Source organism: Cucurbita maxima, unplaced genomic scaffold, assembly GCF_002738345.1.
Source record: "Cucurbita maxima cultivar Rimu unplaced genomic scaffold, Cmax_1.0 Cma_Scf00012, whole genome shotgun sequence".
Lineage (NCBI taxonomy): Eukaryota > Viridiplantae > Streptophyta > Magnoliopsida > Cucurbitales > Cucurbitaceae > Cucurbita > Cucurbita maxima.
Window position 1 is genome coordinate 5,063,552 of NW_019272028.1, and position 16,931 is coordinate 5,080,482.

The following is a 16,931-nucleotide window of genomic DNA, read 5'->3' on the forward strand; positions in this document are numbered from 1 at the left end:
AATTACAAATCACTTCTCTTTGTAAATTTTGACTGCTCCTTTTATTAAAATGTGATTAAAAATTTTTAACTTTTATACCTTTTAAAATCATTCTAGTAAGTAATGCTCGTAAATCTATTAAATCTAAGGGATGAATTATTTCAATAGAAATTAATTACTATATTAAACTACAATACAAAAAGATTAATGATTACATTACTAAAAAAACAAGGGCAAGATTTCCGTTAAAAATCATCACAAAATCCAAACCCTAATACCCATTTTGCTTTCCCTTTTTACAGTCTCCAAAAAAAGAAAAAGAAAAAAGGAATTTTCTTTTTGAGATTAATTTAATTTAATTTAATTTCTGGAAACTCTATTTCCTGCATTAGTTTGCAAAGTTGTACCTTTTGGAGTTCGGCTTTATGGGCTGCCACTATTTTCCACGTGTCCTCCATCAATTCGTCGGTGCACCGGCGACCTGTCAATTTGACCTTTTTCCCCTTCGCCCGTGCCTACTTACATTACAGCACCTCTCTACCCATTCACATTATCCCACCTCACCGCACCCCGCTTATCCTCTTTTTTTGTTTCTTTTTTTTCTTGAAAATATCAATTATTAAAATAATTACTTAAATTCCAAAATCCAACTTGTTCTAATAATTGTATTCCCCCACTTTTAGTTTTAATCCCAATATTTACTCCAAAATCTATCCGTTAAGTAAAACAAATTAGCCCCTATTATTGAAACTTTGTCGCTAATTGGGGTTACTCATAATAGTTTCAGACACATTCATGAGTTTAGAAGGTATAACTATTACTAATGTTCATTAAGTATTTTAATTTTTTATTATTATCAATTAAGTTTCAATGCAAAGGGGGAGAGCCTGATTGGTTACCATTTGGATAAATAAATAAGCAAACCCGACCCGAATGGAGGTCAAAACCCGGTCAAGAATGTCTTGCATTGGGACCCGAACATCATCCTATCACACCAATCCACGTGGCTTCCTCCCTTTGGCGAACCCTCTGGAATCCAATGACGCCTTTTTTCCGATATAAAATGAAGCACAAACCTTGTGTCCTCTGCATGTGCTAAGCCACTCCTCATCATTCACAGATATACACATACCTCACACCATGTCCACCTCCATTCCTCCATTGTTTCCGGCCGCTGCCGCTATTCTCCTCCTCCTCCTCTTTTCTCCTCCGGCAACAGCACAACACGATTACCACGACGCCCTCCGAAAATGCATCCTCTTCTTCGAAGGCCAGCGCTCCGGTAGACTCCCTCCGGACCAACGTCTCAAATGGCGTCGTGACTCAGCCGTCCATGACGGCTCCACAGTCGGAGTACGCATTCCTGTTCTTTCCTCTTATACACTGGCAATGTGATTCATTTATTTATTTATTTTTCCTCTTTTTTTGGTTGCAGAGAGATTTGAGCGGCGGGTACTACGACGCCGGAGACAACATAAAGTTTGGGTTTCCGATGGCGTTCACGACGACGTTGCTGTCGTGGAGCATTATCGACTTCGGACGGAACATGGGATCGGAGCTGGGGAATGCGCTTAAGGCCGTGAAATGGGCGACCGACTATTTACTAAAAGCGACGGCGGTTCCCGGCGTGGTGTTTGTACAAGTGGGCGATCCTTACTCCGATCACAACTGCTGGGAGAGACCCGAGGACATGGATACGCTTCGTACTGTTTATAAAATCGATGGAGCCCACCCTGGGTCTGACGTGGCAGGCGAAACCGCCGCTGCCTTGGCCGCTGCTTCCATTGTTTTCAGATCACGTGATCCTTCTTATTCCAGATTGCTGCTGAATCGAGCCGTTTCGGTATGTCGCTTTCACACCCGATCCTAGTCCCCATCCCGTCCTACTATTTTAAAATAAATAATAAAAAAGTTACCGTCCGCAGTAAATGGGTATTAACCGTGTTTTTTGTTTTACTACTTTAGGTGTTCGAGTTTGCTGACAGACACAGAGGAGCGTACAGCGGGAGCTTGAGAAGGGCGGTGTGTCCGTTTTACTGCGACGTGAACGGTTATCAGGTAATGTATTTATTTAGTTTTAAGATTAAATGTGGAGCGTGGGATTTGGTTTAGGGAGTTAGAGATGATTGAATGTGGGGCGTTGGATCAGGACGAGTTGCTTTGGGGAGCAGCGTGGTTGCACAAGGCGTCAAGAAGGCGCGTGTACAGAGAATACATTTTCAAGAACGAGGTGGTGCTCAGGGCTGGGGATACCATCAACGAGTTTGGTTGGGATAACAAGCACGCGGGAATTAACGTCCTCATTTCCAAGGTTTCTTTTACTCTTTTACCCCTCCCAATTATTTTCTTTTTTTATTTTTTTTAAATATATATATTCCTGACCGTTGGGTAGTTCGATATGGCATATTATTACCGTGTTTCCTGTTTACGGTTTGGTTCGGGTTTTTTTTAATGGTGACGTGGGTTATCTCAATCGCCACGTGGCTTTCAGGGGTTTGATGGTTTTCCCATCTTGCTGCTGCCGCCCATGGTTAGAACATGGGATGAGCAAAGGGGATGCATGTGATGTGATGAAAAGGAATGTTAGTTGGCAGTGAGGGCAATAAAAGAAGGAATTATTCCAAGTACTAAATAAATAAATAAGGAATAATACTAATAATTGTATTTTTGAAATTATTGGATAAGGTGTTTTTTCTGTGTTATTGATAATTGAGTCTGTGATGAGGATAGTGATAAGGGCATGGAATTTATGGGTTTGAAATGGTGAAGAAGCATTTTATCCTCTGCCCCCATCCATCATCCCCATTGAAATAAAAAGTCATGAATGAATATCCCGATGATGAAGGGAATAGGAATGGGCAATTTTGTCATCTCACTTTCAACTGGGGCGGGCCCCCACCCGGATGAGTGGGTTACTGGTGGATTCATGTGCTTAAAGTCTGTGAACTTATAGTTCCTTCACATGTGCTTTACTCACTTTCTTCTTCACTTTGATTGCGACTTTCTTCTTTTCAAATCCAAATAATTTATATATATTTTTTCTTGTTCTTTCTAAATTATAAATATATAACTATTAATTACTAAACGAAATATTAATGTTTTTAATTTAAAAAAAAAAAACATGGCAGGAGGTGTTGATGGGCAAAGCAGAATACTTCTCATCTTTCAGGCAAAATGCAGATGAGTTCATTTGCTCAATTTTGCCTGGAATTTCTCATCCTCAAGTTCAATATTCTCCTGGTATTAAAATTATTATTTCTTTTTATTTATTTATTTATTTATTTATTTATTATTATAGAATGATAATTTAGGATGGGATTGAAATGAATTGAATATATATAGGTGGGTTGATATTCAAGGCTGGAGGAAGTAACATGCAGCATGTTACCTCCCTGTCTTTTCTACTCCTGGCTTATTCCAATTACCTTAGCCACGCCAATCGCAACGTCGCATGTGGCGCTTCTTTAGCATCCCCCGCTATGCTCCGCCAACTCGCCAAACGTCAGGTAACCTAACCTCACACTTGTATTTTCTTATCATCATTTTATTTTATCTTATTTTAATCAAAAAAATAATTCTTCCTTTCTTCAAATAGAATGTATGGAGCTATATAAAACACTATATTATATGCCCACCACACCCATTATCTATCCCTCATACGGACATGTCGTTATGGGGTCACATAATTACTTTTCTAATTCATCGATGTCTCTATTAATTAATTTTTTATTTTTCTAGAATAAAAAAGGAAAAAAAAAAACTGGTGGGGCCCACCGAAATCTAGGGTCTAATAAACAAATGAAAAACGAACAACGGCTAGAGTTTGTCTTGTCTGAGGTTTTTTTAGCTATGTTTGTCTATTTGTCTGTGAGTGCTAATACCCAAAACAGTGTATTTTTTTTTAATACGTTGGATGTTAATAAATTTAACGGCTATGATTTCGTGGACCCGACAAGTTTAATCATCAATCACACGTTACTCCCCCCCCCCCAGTACTTTTGACCAATCGGGAACATAAAAGTTACCTTTTTCCGATTTCTGATTTATATCGGGTTTCGTTTCTTGTTTGGGTCCCACCAGGTGGACTACATTCTAGGCGATAATCCACTGCGGATGTCATACATGGTTGGGTACGGGGCGCGCTACCCTCTCAGGATCCATCACCGGGCCAGTTCCTTACCGTCGGTTCGGGCGCATCCTGGTCGAATCGGGTGCAAGGCGGGTTCGAGGTACTTTCTGAGTCCGAACCCGAACCCGAATGTGTTGGTGGGAGCGGTGGTGGGTGGGCCCAACGTGACGGATGCGTTTCCAGATTCGAGGCCGTTTTTTCAAGAGTCGGAGCCCACTACGTACATCAATGCACCGTTGGTGGGCCTGCTGGCTCACTTTTCGGCCCATCATTGATGGAAACGGAGAAACGTTGTGGGGCATGTGTACGGTGTAGGAGAGATTATTATTGTAATAGTAGTGTAGTGGTGCGCGAAGGTCACCCTGCCGTTTCTTATTTTCCTAAGATTCCATATGTTCTATCAATTCCGCGATTAAAAATGAACGCTCTCATTATTATAATATTTCTTTTGCTATGTTACAAAATTATAATATTGTTTTTAATTTACTTCATTGTGGTTCATTTTTTTTTAATGAAATGAGTTTCATTTTATTTAATTTTCATGTAATTCATCAAATTCTAAACTAATTCATTAAAAAATTTAATTAAATAGACTAAAGTATCACATAATAAAGCTTAAAAAATTGTAAGTTGAAAATAAATAAAAACTTTTTTATAAGGGAATAAAATAATTAAAGGATAAGGATAAAAAAGGAAAACAAGGAGCAATATAAAAAGTGGAAATTTGATTGGAGTTGGTGTTTGACCAATGACAGAATATAATATAATCCCACAAATAAAATACTCTCTCTCTCTCTCTCTCTTTTTCTTTCCCCTTCCCCTTTCCCTTTCCCTTTGTCTTCTTCCTCCTTCTGCCACACATTTTGTCCACTTTATGGCCATTGCGTATTAGTTCTTCTGCTTCTCAGAAGAAGAAGGTCTTTCTCCCCAATTTGATGAGGTTGTAGTGTTGGTGGGTGATGGAGGGAGTGGAAATGGAGCTTGAGCGGCGTACTAAGTTTCTAAATGGCCTTATTTTGAAGAAGAAGGCGGTGGAGCAGCAAGACCAGCCCCATCCTCCTCTTAATGTTCGCGTCAGAGCCTCCGATATGTCATTTCCCTTGCAGAATCGCGCTTTTACCTCCGCTCGTCAACTCCTCGATTCCATGCCTGCCAAGCTCGATACCAAACGCCTCGCTCTCGCCCTTAAAAAGGTTACCCAAAAAAATGCGTTTTCATGGTTGCGATTTCCTGACAACTGCAGCTTCCTTATCCAGTTTTCTTTTCAAACTTTGGGTTAGAGAGTTTTTTCAGGGATCCTTATTGGACTGTTTCGAGTAGTGTCTGGAAGGTGTTTGATGAAATGCCTTTTATTTTTATTTTTTTTGGTATGAACTAAATTTGTTTATGGGATTTTGAGTGTGAGATTTCTGGGATCTCTTCAATTTAGGCATACAATTAAGGGTTTTCTGTTTCATTGCACTTGTTTCAGTTGTGATTCATGGAAGTACTCGGATATTGAAGGGGTCTGTCTGAATTTAATTAACTGGCTCTGGTACCGTGCATGGGTTCACCTAATTTGAACATTTCCAAACTTTGGGATTGGCTTTTCAATTCTAATTGTAGGTAGCAAATTAAATGTCCTTTATTGCTCTACAGTCCTCTCTAGACTTACACTTCCGTAGAAGGAAAGTTGGGGGCATGGTGAGGACGACGGGATGCCATTAAAGAAGATGTGCACATGGCAATTCCAGTGGGAATTTGCTGCCCACCATTAATTCCCACTGGAATATTCTTGTGCTTGGGACAAAGTCCATTCAGTGTTCTAAGTTGGGACTTTTTTGTTTTGTGTTAGCCTCCCTATGATTTAACATTTGAAATCTACTTTCACCGTCTCTAAACACTGTTTAGTTCCTAAGGTTAGAATATGTGAGTTTTTAAGTTTGACTTAGTGATTAACCTAGAGCAATTTTAGGATAATTATTTTTAAGAACTTGAGGATGAAGTTTAGGAGATCGGTTCTTTGTTTCGTTTTTATGGTACTGAAAAATGTGCTTTTCACGAAAGATATTGACAAAGTTTAAAATTTTCACTTTTTTTTATGAGATATCCACAGCTTGTAAGTAGCTTTATGGTTCACTTCAATTTTGTTCATTAGTATTGAAATAAGACTAACTTTAAATGTTTGTAGGATTTATGGTTCACTTCAATTTTGTTCATTAGTATTGAAATAAGACTAACTTTAAATGTCTGTAGGATCAAGCAATTGTTGATGGTTTTAGCCGTGAGTATAATAAGCAGCTTAATACCCCAAAAAGTAAAAGAATATTAAGATAAGGTTTGATGGTAATAAGGTTTCACTGGGTTTTCAGGAATTCGATTCCTCCTATGGTCCTGCCTGGCATTGCATTGTGGGAACTTGCTTTGGCTCCTATGTAACACATTCTCTAGGTGGCTTCTTGTATTTTTCAATAGATAAAGTTTACATCCTTCTCTTCAAAACGTCAGTCGAGCCCCTGACGCGTGCAACCTCGTTAAAAGATTGAGTTCCTCAATTCTAAATGAGGATTGAACAGCTGCTGAAGTCATGAGCAAGAACAACCAGGTTCAGTCTACTATTCTTTTTGGTTGTATCATTGACTTTTATCTTCTTTAAAAAACAGAGTGTGCAGGTGATGTGAGTTATTATGAAATTTTGTAATGTGCAGTCCAACATGAAGGATTCCTGATGTTATAAGATTTTATGTTTATGTTAACTTCTTTGTTTGAGGTAGTAAATAAAAAGCTTTGCTACAATTCTCAGTTTTTTTTTATCAACTAAAAGTTTCATTACATAGATTGAAAGTTAACCCTTCTAAGTATTATTAGTATGACTGATAGGTTGATAGGATCACATTTATATGCCTTGCGAGAATATCATGTATGATAAATATGAATGGAATACCATGAATATGTATGTGTGTCTTGTATCATCTCATTGAACTGTGAATGGATGTTGTATGTTATATGATCATGATTACTTCTCTAGCATGTTGTGTGGATGCTTACACCACAGTATTATATTCTTCATGTTCCTTTCTCTTCTATTGTTCTTCGTCCGTGTGAGCGTGTAGTACCCCGTACTTAAGCCTATAAGATACGTTAACTAGACTGCCTAGTAGACCTATATGCATGTGCATGGACCGTGGAGAAGTACTATGCACGCTACCTCTTACCCAAAAAGGAAAGTTGAGCTCAAGAAATAGATATGAAATTTAGGTCACTTTAGTCAGGTTACTTGTTCTATGTGTAAGTATTTCTTGACCTCAATTTTAGGGTCACTTATTGAGTATTTTTAAACACACGTCCTTTCCATTAACAATTTTTTGGTAAAGACAAGGGATTGATGTATGGTTGACGACTTTTGCAGTAGAGGCCTCGAAATGATGAGTTTTAGAAGTTTTCTATATTATGTGTTTTCATTTATAGAACCGTATGTTAGTCTTATATTGTTTTAAATTTTGTTTTAGGAAGTCATCGAAAACTCTTATAATAATAGTTTGCCTTTTAATACGGACAATTTTACCTTATGGAATTGCAAAATAAAGTGATTAAGATGTTTTCTTAAATTTCTCAAGATTTTTGTAAAGAATTCTTACTCGAAGAAGATTGAATAGTAGTACAACACTAAGAGTGACAATACTAGAATAAGATTGAAAAGTAGTACAATCATGGTGGGACTATCTTTTCATAAAAAATTTCCTTGGTTTCTTCTTTTCGATGTGTAAAATTGGATTTGTAGTACTTCTAGACACATGGCACACATATGCACACATGGATCTACCAAGCAGGCTCGTTTGCATACTCCTAGGCTTGACTATGGACTAGCTCATGCTCACATTGCTAAAAGTCACATAGGGAAAGGTGCACATATAATATCATGATCTACACATTCATACTAATCATAATAATGAAGTATCTCGATGCAAGTGACATACAAAATGCATGAGGTTTCATAGTTTCAAATCATGATACATACTTGTGATGTAAATCATACCTCCATTCTTTTCATTATATAACATTCCAACGAGACTTGACATATCTTTCATGATTAACATACATAACTTATCAATGTCTCTTAGACATAGTGTGAACATACTAACATGACGTACATGACATAACATATGGAGGTTAATGCATCATATTACATTCATATCATACATAATGTCATAACACAGTATAATCATAACATACCATAGCATCATAAAAAATATGACACAAGAGCCATAGGTAGGTGTCATTCATCCAGCATACAAGTCTTCCAATCAAGCTCGTGAGCATCCAATAGTAAAACCACTTACTTAGTTGACCTAAGCCAAAATCACTAAATTTCTTAAGTCAATATTTGTTTGATCTTACTCGTCGAACTCTATCTCCTAAGCTAGATTAAGCTGATAGAGTAGTATGGTCATGTACCTAACAACCTCATTGTTCGAATTTTGTAGGTACTTTATTATCACCATTTGATCAAGTGGCCTTAAGAGAAGCTTGTTACTACTTGTGTATTAAGAACACATTCATATTTGTGGAAGTTTTTATGGCATCAACATAATATTCATGCTTTGTCCACTTAAAACCTGAAAGAATGCGATTGCTTTAAGAATAAAAAAAGATTTCAAAGAACAGCAACAAGGGAGTAGCTACCGCTGAAGGAGGAGCTACCGCTGCAGGAGGAGCACTTGGTGAAACAGCAACCACAGCAGCCCACGATCAAAATATACATTCAAGCATTGTTTTAAGTAGACTTAACCTTGTGCAGGAGGAGCTACCGCTGAACCGCTAACGAGTGGTTCAATGATCTCAAGGAGTTCATTACACAAACCTGTGAACACAACAGAATCTGTTTCAATGGGTCTAAACTTGACAAGAGCTGAGGGAACCAACTCCAGATCATCTAGTGTTTTAGTTTTCTCTCCTACTGCTGGAAAATGGGCGATTGTACGTCGTTTAACACCGACAGGTTGTATCAACTCGAACTCCAAACTCGGTTCTTTCAGTGCTGTGCTTACAAACTGCCAAGGAAGCAGACATTCATTCAGTTTTCGTTCCAACAGCCATGGAACCAAAAGATATGAAAATTGTGTATTGCAGAGATGGTTAGGGAATGACAAGTATGCTTACATACACAAGCACCCGCATAGAAAAGATCAATGATTACTAATGAGATTGTAGTTCAAAGGATGAATCAGAAAACAAAATTTTTCACCTTTGATAATCAAGACCACTCTACACACCACCAAACAATTATCAAGCTATTGGCTGAATGTGTGTTCTCGTTATTTCACTTGCTATGTTTAGTCAAGTATAATGTGAGATCCCATGTCGGCTGGGAGGAGAACGAAACATTTTATATAAGGGTGTGAAAACTTTTTCCTAAAAGACGCATTTTAAAAACCTTGAGAAGAAGTCTGAAAGGAAAAGTCTAAAGAAAACAATATCTGCTAGCGGTGGGCTTGGGCCGTTATAAATGGTATCAGAGCCAGACACTGAGGGATGTGTCAGCGAGAAGACTGAGCCCCGTAAGAGGGTGGACACGAGGCAGTGTGCTAGTAAGGACACTAAGCCTCGAAGGGGGTGGATTGGGGGGTCCACATTGATTGTAGAAGGAAACAAATGCTAGTGAGGACGCCAGGCTCTGAAGGGGAGTGGATTGTGAGATCCCACATCGGTTGGGAGGAGAAGGAAGCATTCTTTATAAGGGTGTAGAAACCTTTTTCTAAAAGACACGTTTTAATAACCTTGAAGGGAAGCCTGAAAGGGAAAGTCTAAAGAGAACAATATCCGCTAGCAGTGGGCATATAATGTCTAAATGGACCGCCACAAAAACAATAGTAGTAGACAAGAAGAAAGAAGTTGCCACAAATACTTCTCCTTTTCACTAGATTCGTTGGGAAATATATACCTATAATACTAACAAACGAGCAGTCACAAAACCATTTGAAGTCATTTGAAGGGGAGAAGGGATATCATACATTAAATTAAGCTTCAATGTTTAACTCAACGAATAGAGCTAACCTCATATAGAGCACTTGTTGGTTCCCAAGGAGAAAAAACCCCTTGAAGTACCACACCATCAGGAAACTGAATTCTGATCACTGTTCTATTGTACTTTCTCCGAGCAGCTTTGGCTTGCTTTTCCTTGTATGATTTGGGTACCAAAAGCTGAGATTCTGCAATCTTTTGCTTCCTCATTACAGCTTCTCTTTTAACCTCTTCAATAGAGAGTTTGTAAAATGAGTCTGGTAGCTCAATGTTTGCTGCAACGTTTTCAGGGATTGCAAAGAATACCCGAGTCTGAAAGTAATAAATCATCCAAAACATCAGCCGAGGAAGAGCTATGAACCACAAAAACGAAGTAAAATGGATACCCAAAAACAGGGTTCATTTTGCAATGGCTTGGAAAAGCTACAAAGGGTGACAGGAGACGCAACAAAAATTAAGGTTCCAAGAAAATAGGATTGGTAACTATAAATTTCTCAGTTAACCATACCTGTCTGTCTACCTTCTTTGGCTCAATCAGTTGATCAGTGGATGCAGTGCTGCTGCCTCTCTTTTCCTGTTCATCAAGCTTTGGTTGATCAATGGAATCTATTACCTTGCTTAGTATGTTAATTTCTTCCTCTGTCGGAATTTCCATGGTTGCCCACATTTCACCATCTTGTTCTTGCAATTTAAAACCTACAAACTCCAACAATTCCACTCCCCCGACAGCCTCGCCAATTGCCTCCTTAATTTTGGGATTACTCAGACGAATCTTCCTAAACTTTGAATTCTCTGGTTCCCGAATTATGTTCCTCAAAAGCGTAAGAATAATTTTCAGTGAACCTTGTGAGGGCTTACCTGACAAGAAAGTGCCAAGACAACCCTCCAATTCACTCGGGGATTCTGCATCATTTGTGAGCAGCAGATCTGCTGGTCTCCTGGCTGTATTATCATCGACACAGCTATCTACGTGCACCGAAACCTCTTCTTCCGACCTGTAATTTTGGCCACAAATCGGACATTCGAACACATTTAACGAATACCCATTTCCAGATTTTTTGCCAGATGTTATAAACGAGTCAAATGGGTCAAATCCATCAGCCGGGGAACGTTCTGGGCTCGATTTAATCGAGAGATGTGGCCGGGTTGGAGCCGCGGAAATTGAATTCGCTACCGGGGGCTTGACCAGATTCGGGTTTGAAATGGGATTGTGCAATGGGCGGGTAGGCAAAGAAGTGGTCGACCCGGAAGAAGACGATCCTAAAACTCTTCCCGGGCCCTTGAAACTGGTAGAAGAAGATGAGGTCAAGGGATTATTGAAGCGTTTCATGAAGCCCTTAACCTTGTCCTTCACATCACCCATGATAAGAAATCGTACGTGAAACGAAGAACTTGTAACAATCGCCGAGTTTGGAAGAATCTAAGCAACCGGAAGAATGCAATTTACACCAAAATAGCTTAAAATTCTCCTCATCCACTGAGTAAGAACGTTGCTGATTGGAGAATTGGCGAAAGATTTGAGCTTACAGAGAGAACAAAGAGTAAGGCTGTTATTGGCGGTTGATGTTTTTCTTCCTCCTCCAACGCGGTTTTATTTATTTATTTTTTAGTTGGTGGTCATATTTTAATGGAAAATTAAATTATATTGGCATCATCGAGGAACTTTACTTTATTGATATTGCCTAAAACTAAATTTGTTTATTAAATTATCTCTTCAAATTTATAAATCTTATTTAAATCTACTAAAAATAATAAACATAAATTTGAAAAGTTATGAATAATTGAATCCGTTATTGTGCAATTCCAGCCCAGCCCATTGGGCTTTTCTGCATCAGGCCCAACTTTGTAATAATTATATCCATGGGCTTTTTATAATCTCATTTCGAGATGAACTATTTGTTTCCCGTCTAACTACAAACTACAAACCAAGGCATATTGAGATGCGATTAGAAAGACTAATATCAAGGAGGTCAATTGCATTTAGTGCATGCTTGGATTGATGACAAATTTTATTTTTCCTTTTAGTGTATGCTTCGATATAGTTTTCTTTTTCTATCTTCATATGCATTTGGTCTTATTTTTATTTAATTGAAACCTTGGATTTATCTATGTTCGTAGTATGCATGAAAATATGATACAAGAAGTATATCAATGAAATTTGAGCATAAAATGAGTTGGTTTTGATGCATGTAAGTGTATGTTAAATGTTATTATGCACATTTATCGAAGAATAAATTGTTGGGTTGTTATTTGACTGAAATTCAGAGCATGTCTTTAAAATGGTACAAAGCAAGTTATTGGAAACCTATTATAAATGTTTGAGCATAGAATGAGCTGAGATGACATATTGAATGCTATTATGCATTTTTACTAAATGCGTACACAGTGTCTTATGAACTGAAATTTATGACTAGGTATACATGTTTAGGCTGTTATCTTATATCTCTATTTCTATACTTGTGATGTTAGCGGTTGTATAAGGATAGTTAGGGGTTTATCAATTAACCCTTAACTGTAAACCTAACTTGATTGTCTAAAGAATTGACTTATTTTATTGTTGATAGTACCCTATGGAAATTTCTAGGCAGTTTTCCAATTAATTTTTTTTTTTAGTGAACCTGTCACGAGTGGCAAGGGGTCCACAATTGTACCTTAGAGTTGGTCGATCTATAGGCTATTGTTATGGTTCATGTATGTGAGTTAGCAGTTATACGAAGACGGTTAGGGGTTCGTCAACTAACCCTTAACCATAAACCTGACTCGCTTTTTAGGGGTCCAAATAACTATAGAACACGCCTATTTTGTTGTTGATAGTACTCTGTGGAGATTTCAAAGAAGTTTGCCCGTTGGTTTCCTTTTAGTGAACCTATCACAAGTGCGGGAGTCCAAAGTATTACACTTGAGTTGGTCCAATCTTAGAATGCATGAACCTTATGAGTCCGATTCAGAGGTCACGCCTCGAGAACTTAGAGATATGAGGATGAAAGAGACCAAAAGAAACAACTAACTAGGAAACCTAGAAAACTTAAGAATATTCCGAGGGCGGGAGGTCCCGATAGAACCAAGAACCAAGAAATGAGTAAACCTAGAGTGTAACGTAGGAAAGGCCTAGACTGGGGAACAAAACCCAAAATGAGAATAAAACACTAAACGAATGAACTAAAATCAATAAAACTTAATAGCGAACTAAAATATACTCATCTCTGCTAGTTTGAAAATTTCAAATGAGACATGATTGAGCGGTTGAGGCAGATGCGCACATGAATTCGAGGTTATGGAGTTTGGGCTGGATTGGTGTCTTTTACCCCTTTGATATATTTCTCTTATGAACCCTTAATTTTTGTATTTCAAGATTTTACTAGCTATCTATTTCTTGTTTTGAGTGGGTGCGTTGTTGTGGTTTGTTAATTTGATTTGTGTATTGTGAACGATGTTGTATTAAATTTAAAGTTTCTTTATGTGCATGCACGTTTAAAAGATTTAAATTAATGCATATTTTTAAATATTTTGCATCGGTAAGTATCAGTCCGCCGCTCGAATTTTAAAAGGCAAGTCATTACACGATTTATAGGTTCACAACAATGGACTAGTAGAACTTACAAATAAGGAGTCTTAGAACACTAAAGATAAACCAACTAACAACCCAAATAAGATTAAGACATGTGAGACGAACACGGCTCTCCACAATGGTATGATATTGTGCACTTTGAGTATAAGTTCTCGTGGCTTTGTTTTGGGCTTCCCCATAAGGTCTCACCCCAATGGAGAGAGTATTTTTTGTTTATAAACTCAGGATGATTCCCTAAATTAGTCGATCAAACTTAAGTCTTCTCCACGTGACCCGAAGTCAATCTTGGGTATAGTCTAGGAAAAGGCTATAACTTATGAACGAATAGCAACCTCAATAACTTTATCTTTATTCATACCTAATTTTAAAGCTACAGTTCCATCTCGACCATTTTTACGCTTCTTCAATACATGAAACTTTCATGACCAAAACTCATTTTATCATAAATCGAGCTACCTTATATATTCTCGGAAATAAGACGCTCTAGTTTATCATGTTCAAACGACTCGATATTATTAAGAGAGAATTTTAGGTGACACTCAAAATCATACAAAAACAAGTCGTTGTTGAAGATCGTTTTGAAAGGTTGGGACAAACACCCAAAAAGTGATGCCTTTTCCAAGGTTTAAAAACCAAAACCTAAAGCTATGAATAATAGATGTGAGAGAGAGATGAGATGAGATAATAATTTGTATGGTTCTCACCTAACTACATCCCTACCACCATTTTATCATTGTCGAGAGGTATCGAGACTCTAGTTTATTATTTTTTTAATAGATAGTCGAGAGGTATCGAGACTCAAGTTTATTATTTTTTTAATAGATAGATGATGTAATGTTCTAATTTATCTTAATATTTTATAACCAGTTTCTATTTACTCATTATTATTATTATTTAGTTGAGGTTTATAGTGATTAATTGGTGAGAAAATTAAATTGGTTAAATGAATAGAAAAGAAATATTTTTGAATACCCCACTTAAGACAGCTTGGCCAAGTCATAGGTTGGTAGATGTGATAGAGACTCATTCAACTTCCATTTATTTTTCAAATGAACGACTTGGACTTGGCCCTTTTATTCATTCATGACTCATATATACTAATTAATTAAGTCATAAATTATTTAAAACAAATGAGTATTTCATACGTCACAAATTTATATATTATGAATAGATTACACTTTTTAATATGATATAAACATATACAAAACAAAATATATTTCTAAAAGAGAAATGTTTTTCATTGAAGCACTCTTTTTTTTAAAAAAAGAAAAAAAAAATTATATAGTTTTTGTTTGCTTCCTCAGCGCAAAGAGAGAGAGAGGGCATTCCCAAATGGAAGTGGGTCGGTGTGAAATTACAGAATTGACCAGACAACCACAACTTATCTACAACCTGCAAATAATCCAAGATGGGAATTTATTTTAATTTTTAAGGAAATGAAATAATTGGCAAATTATCACGACCCAATATTTTTGCATCAAAATATTTAATTTATAGTAAAATTGAGCCTTTTTTTTTTTTTTTAATTAAAGATTGCTGGTAAATTTAAAATTATTTTAAATATTGAAAACAAAAGTTTAATGAAGTACATAGGTGAGAGATTTAATTTAATTGATTTTAAAAATTGAAAATTAAAATTAAAACGACAACCAAACTCAAAGAAAAAAAAAATAAAAATGATAAAATGAGTTACCATGGCCTTTTTCATATCTTTTGTTGAGCCAAGTGATAAATAGGATGAGCAAGGCAATACCGGCAATGAGTCCAACAATGATCGCTATTGTCTTGTTGGTCTTATTGTTATTATCCTTTGAATCATCTGTCAAAATATTACCCAACTCCTCAATAATTATTTCAATACTATTTTTAAAATTATTTACGAAATTGTAAAATTATATAACTAAAAATAATAAATAAATAAACAAAACTTACTTTAGTACCTACCATTTCCATTTGCATCATATCCATATCCATCTTCATTTCCGTCCGCGTGAGTTGCACCTCTAGTAAACCGCGCGTAGCATTTGCCCAAAAATAAATCTCCCCAAGCGGAAGGTCCACAAGCTGATTTAAGCCGTCGGATGGCTTCAGATATACAATCCTGACACCCTCCCACGCTCAAATCACCAACGCATTGCGCCACACTCCGTACATCGCCGGCCCCACCAGTTCTGTAGGTCCCACCACCGGTAACCAACTGCGCGAGAGCAGGATCAAGGCCAGTCAACGCGTCCAAGTCAGACCCAATCGACGGCCCACATTTCTTCACCACAACCGTCTTGTCCTCCACTCCAAAGAAGCGTTTGTTGTCGTACTTGACGAGACAGCCGTCCAACTGCAGCGCAGCGCCGTATGCGTCGGTGCACATGGTCCCGAGGCGTGTGACAGCTCGAGTGACGCACTGGTAGCAGTCGTTGGGGGCGAGGTCGGCACGACATTGGTAGAGGCCGTAGATGGTGTCCTGTGGGGAGGAGCCGAGGACGGTGACGTTGTTGTAAGGGATGGTAGCGGAGGTGGTGACGAGGCGGGAGAGGAGAAGGTTGAGATTGGAAGGGTAAGGGGAATTGGGAGTGTATTTTTGAAGGGTGCAGCCGGCGAAGAGGAAGGTGTCGAAGGAAGAAGAAGATGATGGAGGTGTGAAAATGAGGGAGGCTCCCAAGAAAAATATGAGAAAAGAAGAGAAAGGAAGTGGCGTTGGCATGTTGAATTTTGCAGACAATTTAGATAGAGAAGACAATGAGACGGAGATGAGATTAGTTTCTTCTCCCAACGCCAACTTCTTCACTCTAACTTTACAAATTTATAATACAAAGGAGAAGGGCACAGTTTAGTTTACGAAATGACTCGCCACCTCAGCATAAGAAAAAATAAATAATCAATAAACAACTTTTAAAATATCCTTATATTTTCATTTTTTTTTTTTGAATTTTAAAATATCTTTAAAAAGGGACGTTCCTTTTAAAATAATTTTTTTTTAGGGATTTAGAAGTTTGTGAATCTATTATTTTTATTTTTAAAAAATAAAATAAAATAATGAATTAAGCATTTTTCATTCAAATATTATGCTTAAATATATGGATTACGTAAATACAATTTATAAATTCAACTATATGGAGGGAGAGATTCCAACTTTTAAATTATTTAGTTAAAAATATAGGTTCAAATTAATAAATTATTATCCGTTTTTTAATCACAAATAAAAAATAAATAATAGAAGGCACATTGCAACTATTCTAAATTAAATAAATAAGCATG

At 37.2% G+C, this 16,931-nt stretch overlaps 4 protein-coding genes across 6 annotated transcripts; 2 read left to right on the top strand and 2 right to left on the bottom strand.

The window, feature by feature from the left end:
* Positions 1–1,062: 1,062 nt before the first annotated feature.
* LOC111487683 (endoglucanase 8) lies at positions 1,063–4,558 on the top strand. The gene is made up of 7 exons (XM_023135177.1): positions 1,063–1,332; positions 1,415–1,822; positions 1,945–2,037; positions 2,129–2,290; positions 3,108–3,219; positions 3,322–3,485; positions 4,060–4,558. Exons 1-7 carry the CDS (start codon positions 1,120–1,122, stop codon positions 4,381–4,383), a joined length of 1,476 nt encoding a protein of 491 aa, XP_022990945.1. The 5' UTR covers positions 1,063–1,119; the 3' UTR covers positions 4,384–4,558.
* A 350-nt stretch (positions 4,559–4,908) lies between these two features.
* On the top strand, positions 4,909–6,892 carry LOC111487659 (dynein light chain 2, cytoplasmic-like). Of its 2 annotated transcripts, XM_023135142.1 has the most exons (3): positions 4,909–5,301; positions 6,344–6,371; positions 6,460–6,586. In XM_023135142.1, the coding sequence occupies exons 1-3, from the start codon at positions 5,068–5,070 to the stop codon at positions 6,564–6,566; spliced, it is 369 nt and encodes a 122-aa protein (XP_022990910.1). In that variant the 5' UTR covers positions 4,909–5,067; the 3' UTR covers positions 6,567–6,586. The 2 variants fall into 2 exon arrangements, with proteins under 2 accessions (XP_022990910.1, XP_022990909.1); XM_023135141.1 differs by lacking the exon at positions 6,344–6,371 and having other exon boundaries at positions 4,924–5,301; positions 6,460–6,892.
* A 1,701-nt stretch (positions 6,893–8,593) lies between these two features.
* LOC111487034 (plant UBX domain-containing protein 2-like) lies at positions 8,594–11,677 on the bottom strand. The gene is made up of 3 exons (XM_023134245.1): positions 10,617–11,677; positions 10,142–10,420; positions 8,594–9,138 (listed from the first exon to the last, which is right to left on the bottom strand). The coding sequence occupies exons 1-3, from the start codon at positions 11,469–11,471 to the stop codon at positions 8,872–8,874; spliced, it is 1,401 nt and encodes a 466-aa protein (XP_022990013.1). The 5' UTR covers positions 11,472–11,677; the 3' UTR covers positions 8,594–8,871.
* Positions 11,678–14,966: 3,289 nt separating this feature from the next.
* Positions 14,967–16,439, bottom strand: LOC111487035 (cysteine-rich repeat secretory protein 12-like). Of its 2 annotated transcripts, XM_023134246.1 has the most exons (3): positions 15,621–16,439; positions 15,370–15,495; positions 14,967–15,068 (listed from the first exon to the last, which is right to left on the bottom strand). In XM_023134246.1, exons 1-3 carry the CDS (start codon positions 16,375–16,377, stop codon positions 15,058–15,060), a joined length of 894 nt encoding a protein of 297 aa, XP_022990014.1. In that variant the 5' UTR covers positions 16,378–16,439; the 3' UTR covers positions 14,967–15,057. The 2 variants fall into 2 exon arrangements, with proteins under 2 accessions (XP_022990014.1, XP_022990016.1); XM_023134248.1 differs by lacking the exon at positions 14,967–15,068 and having other exon boundaries at positions 15,412–15,495; positions 15,609–16,439.
* Positions 16,440–16,931: the final 492 nt, after the last annotated feature.

What these genes read in the sequence shown, in the direction of transcription:
- LOC111487035 (XM_023134246.1), bottom strand. Translation starts at nt 16,377, where the DNA reads ATGCCAACGCCACTTCCTTTCTCTTCTTTTCTCATATTTTTCTTGGGA. An exon ending in ATATGATGCAAATGGAAATG is followed by an intron (nt 15,496 to 15,620) that starts GTAGGTACTAAA and finishes ATATTTTGACAG; the next exon opens with ATGATTCAAAGGATAATAAC.
- LOC111487034 (XM_023134245.1), bottom strand. Translation starts at nt 11,471, where the DNA reads ATGGGTGATGTGAAGGACAAGGTTAAGGGCTTCATGAAACGCTTCAAT. An exon ending in CAAAGAAGGTAGACAGACAG is followed by an intron (nt 10,421 to 10,616) that starts GTATGGTTAACT and finishes TATTACTTTCAG; the next exon opens with ACTCGGGTATTCTTTGCAAT. An exon ending in CAACAAGTGCTCTATATGAG is followed by an intron (nt 9,139 to 10,141) that starts GTTAGCTCTATT and finishes CTTCCTTGGCAG; the next exon opens with TTTGTAAGCACAGCACTGAA.
- LOC111487683 (XM_023135177.1), top strand. Translation starts at nt 1,120, where the DNA reads ATGTCCACCTCCATTCCTCCATTGTTTCCGGCCGCTGCCGCTATTCTC. An exon ending in TGCTGAATCGAGCCGTTTCG is followed by an intron (nt 1,823 to 1,944) that starts GTATGTCGCTTT and finishes TTACTACTTTAG; the next exon opens with GTGTTCGAGTTTGCTGACAG. An exon ending in TTAACGTCCTCATTTCCAAG is followed by an intron (nt 2,291 to 3,107) that starts GTTTCTTTTACT and finishes AAAACATGGCAG; the next exon opens with GAGGTGTTGATGGGCAAAGC.
- LOC111487659 (XM_023135141.1), top strand. Translation starts at nt 5,068, where the DNA reads ATGGAGGGAGTGGAAATGGAGCTTGAGCGGCGTACTAAGTTTCTAAAT. An exon ending in TCGCTCTCGCCCTTAAAAAG is followed by an intron (nt 5,302 to 6,459) that starts GTTACCCAAAAA and finishes CTGGGTTTTCAG; the next exon opens with GAATTCGATTCCTCCTATGG.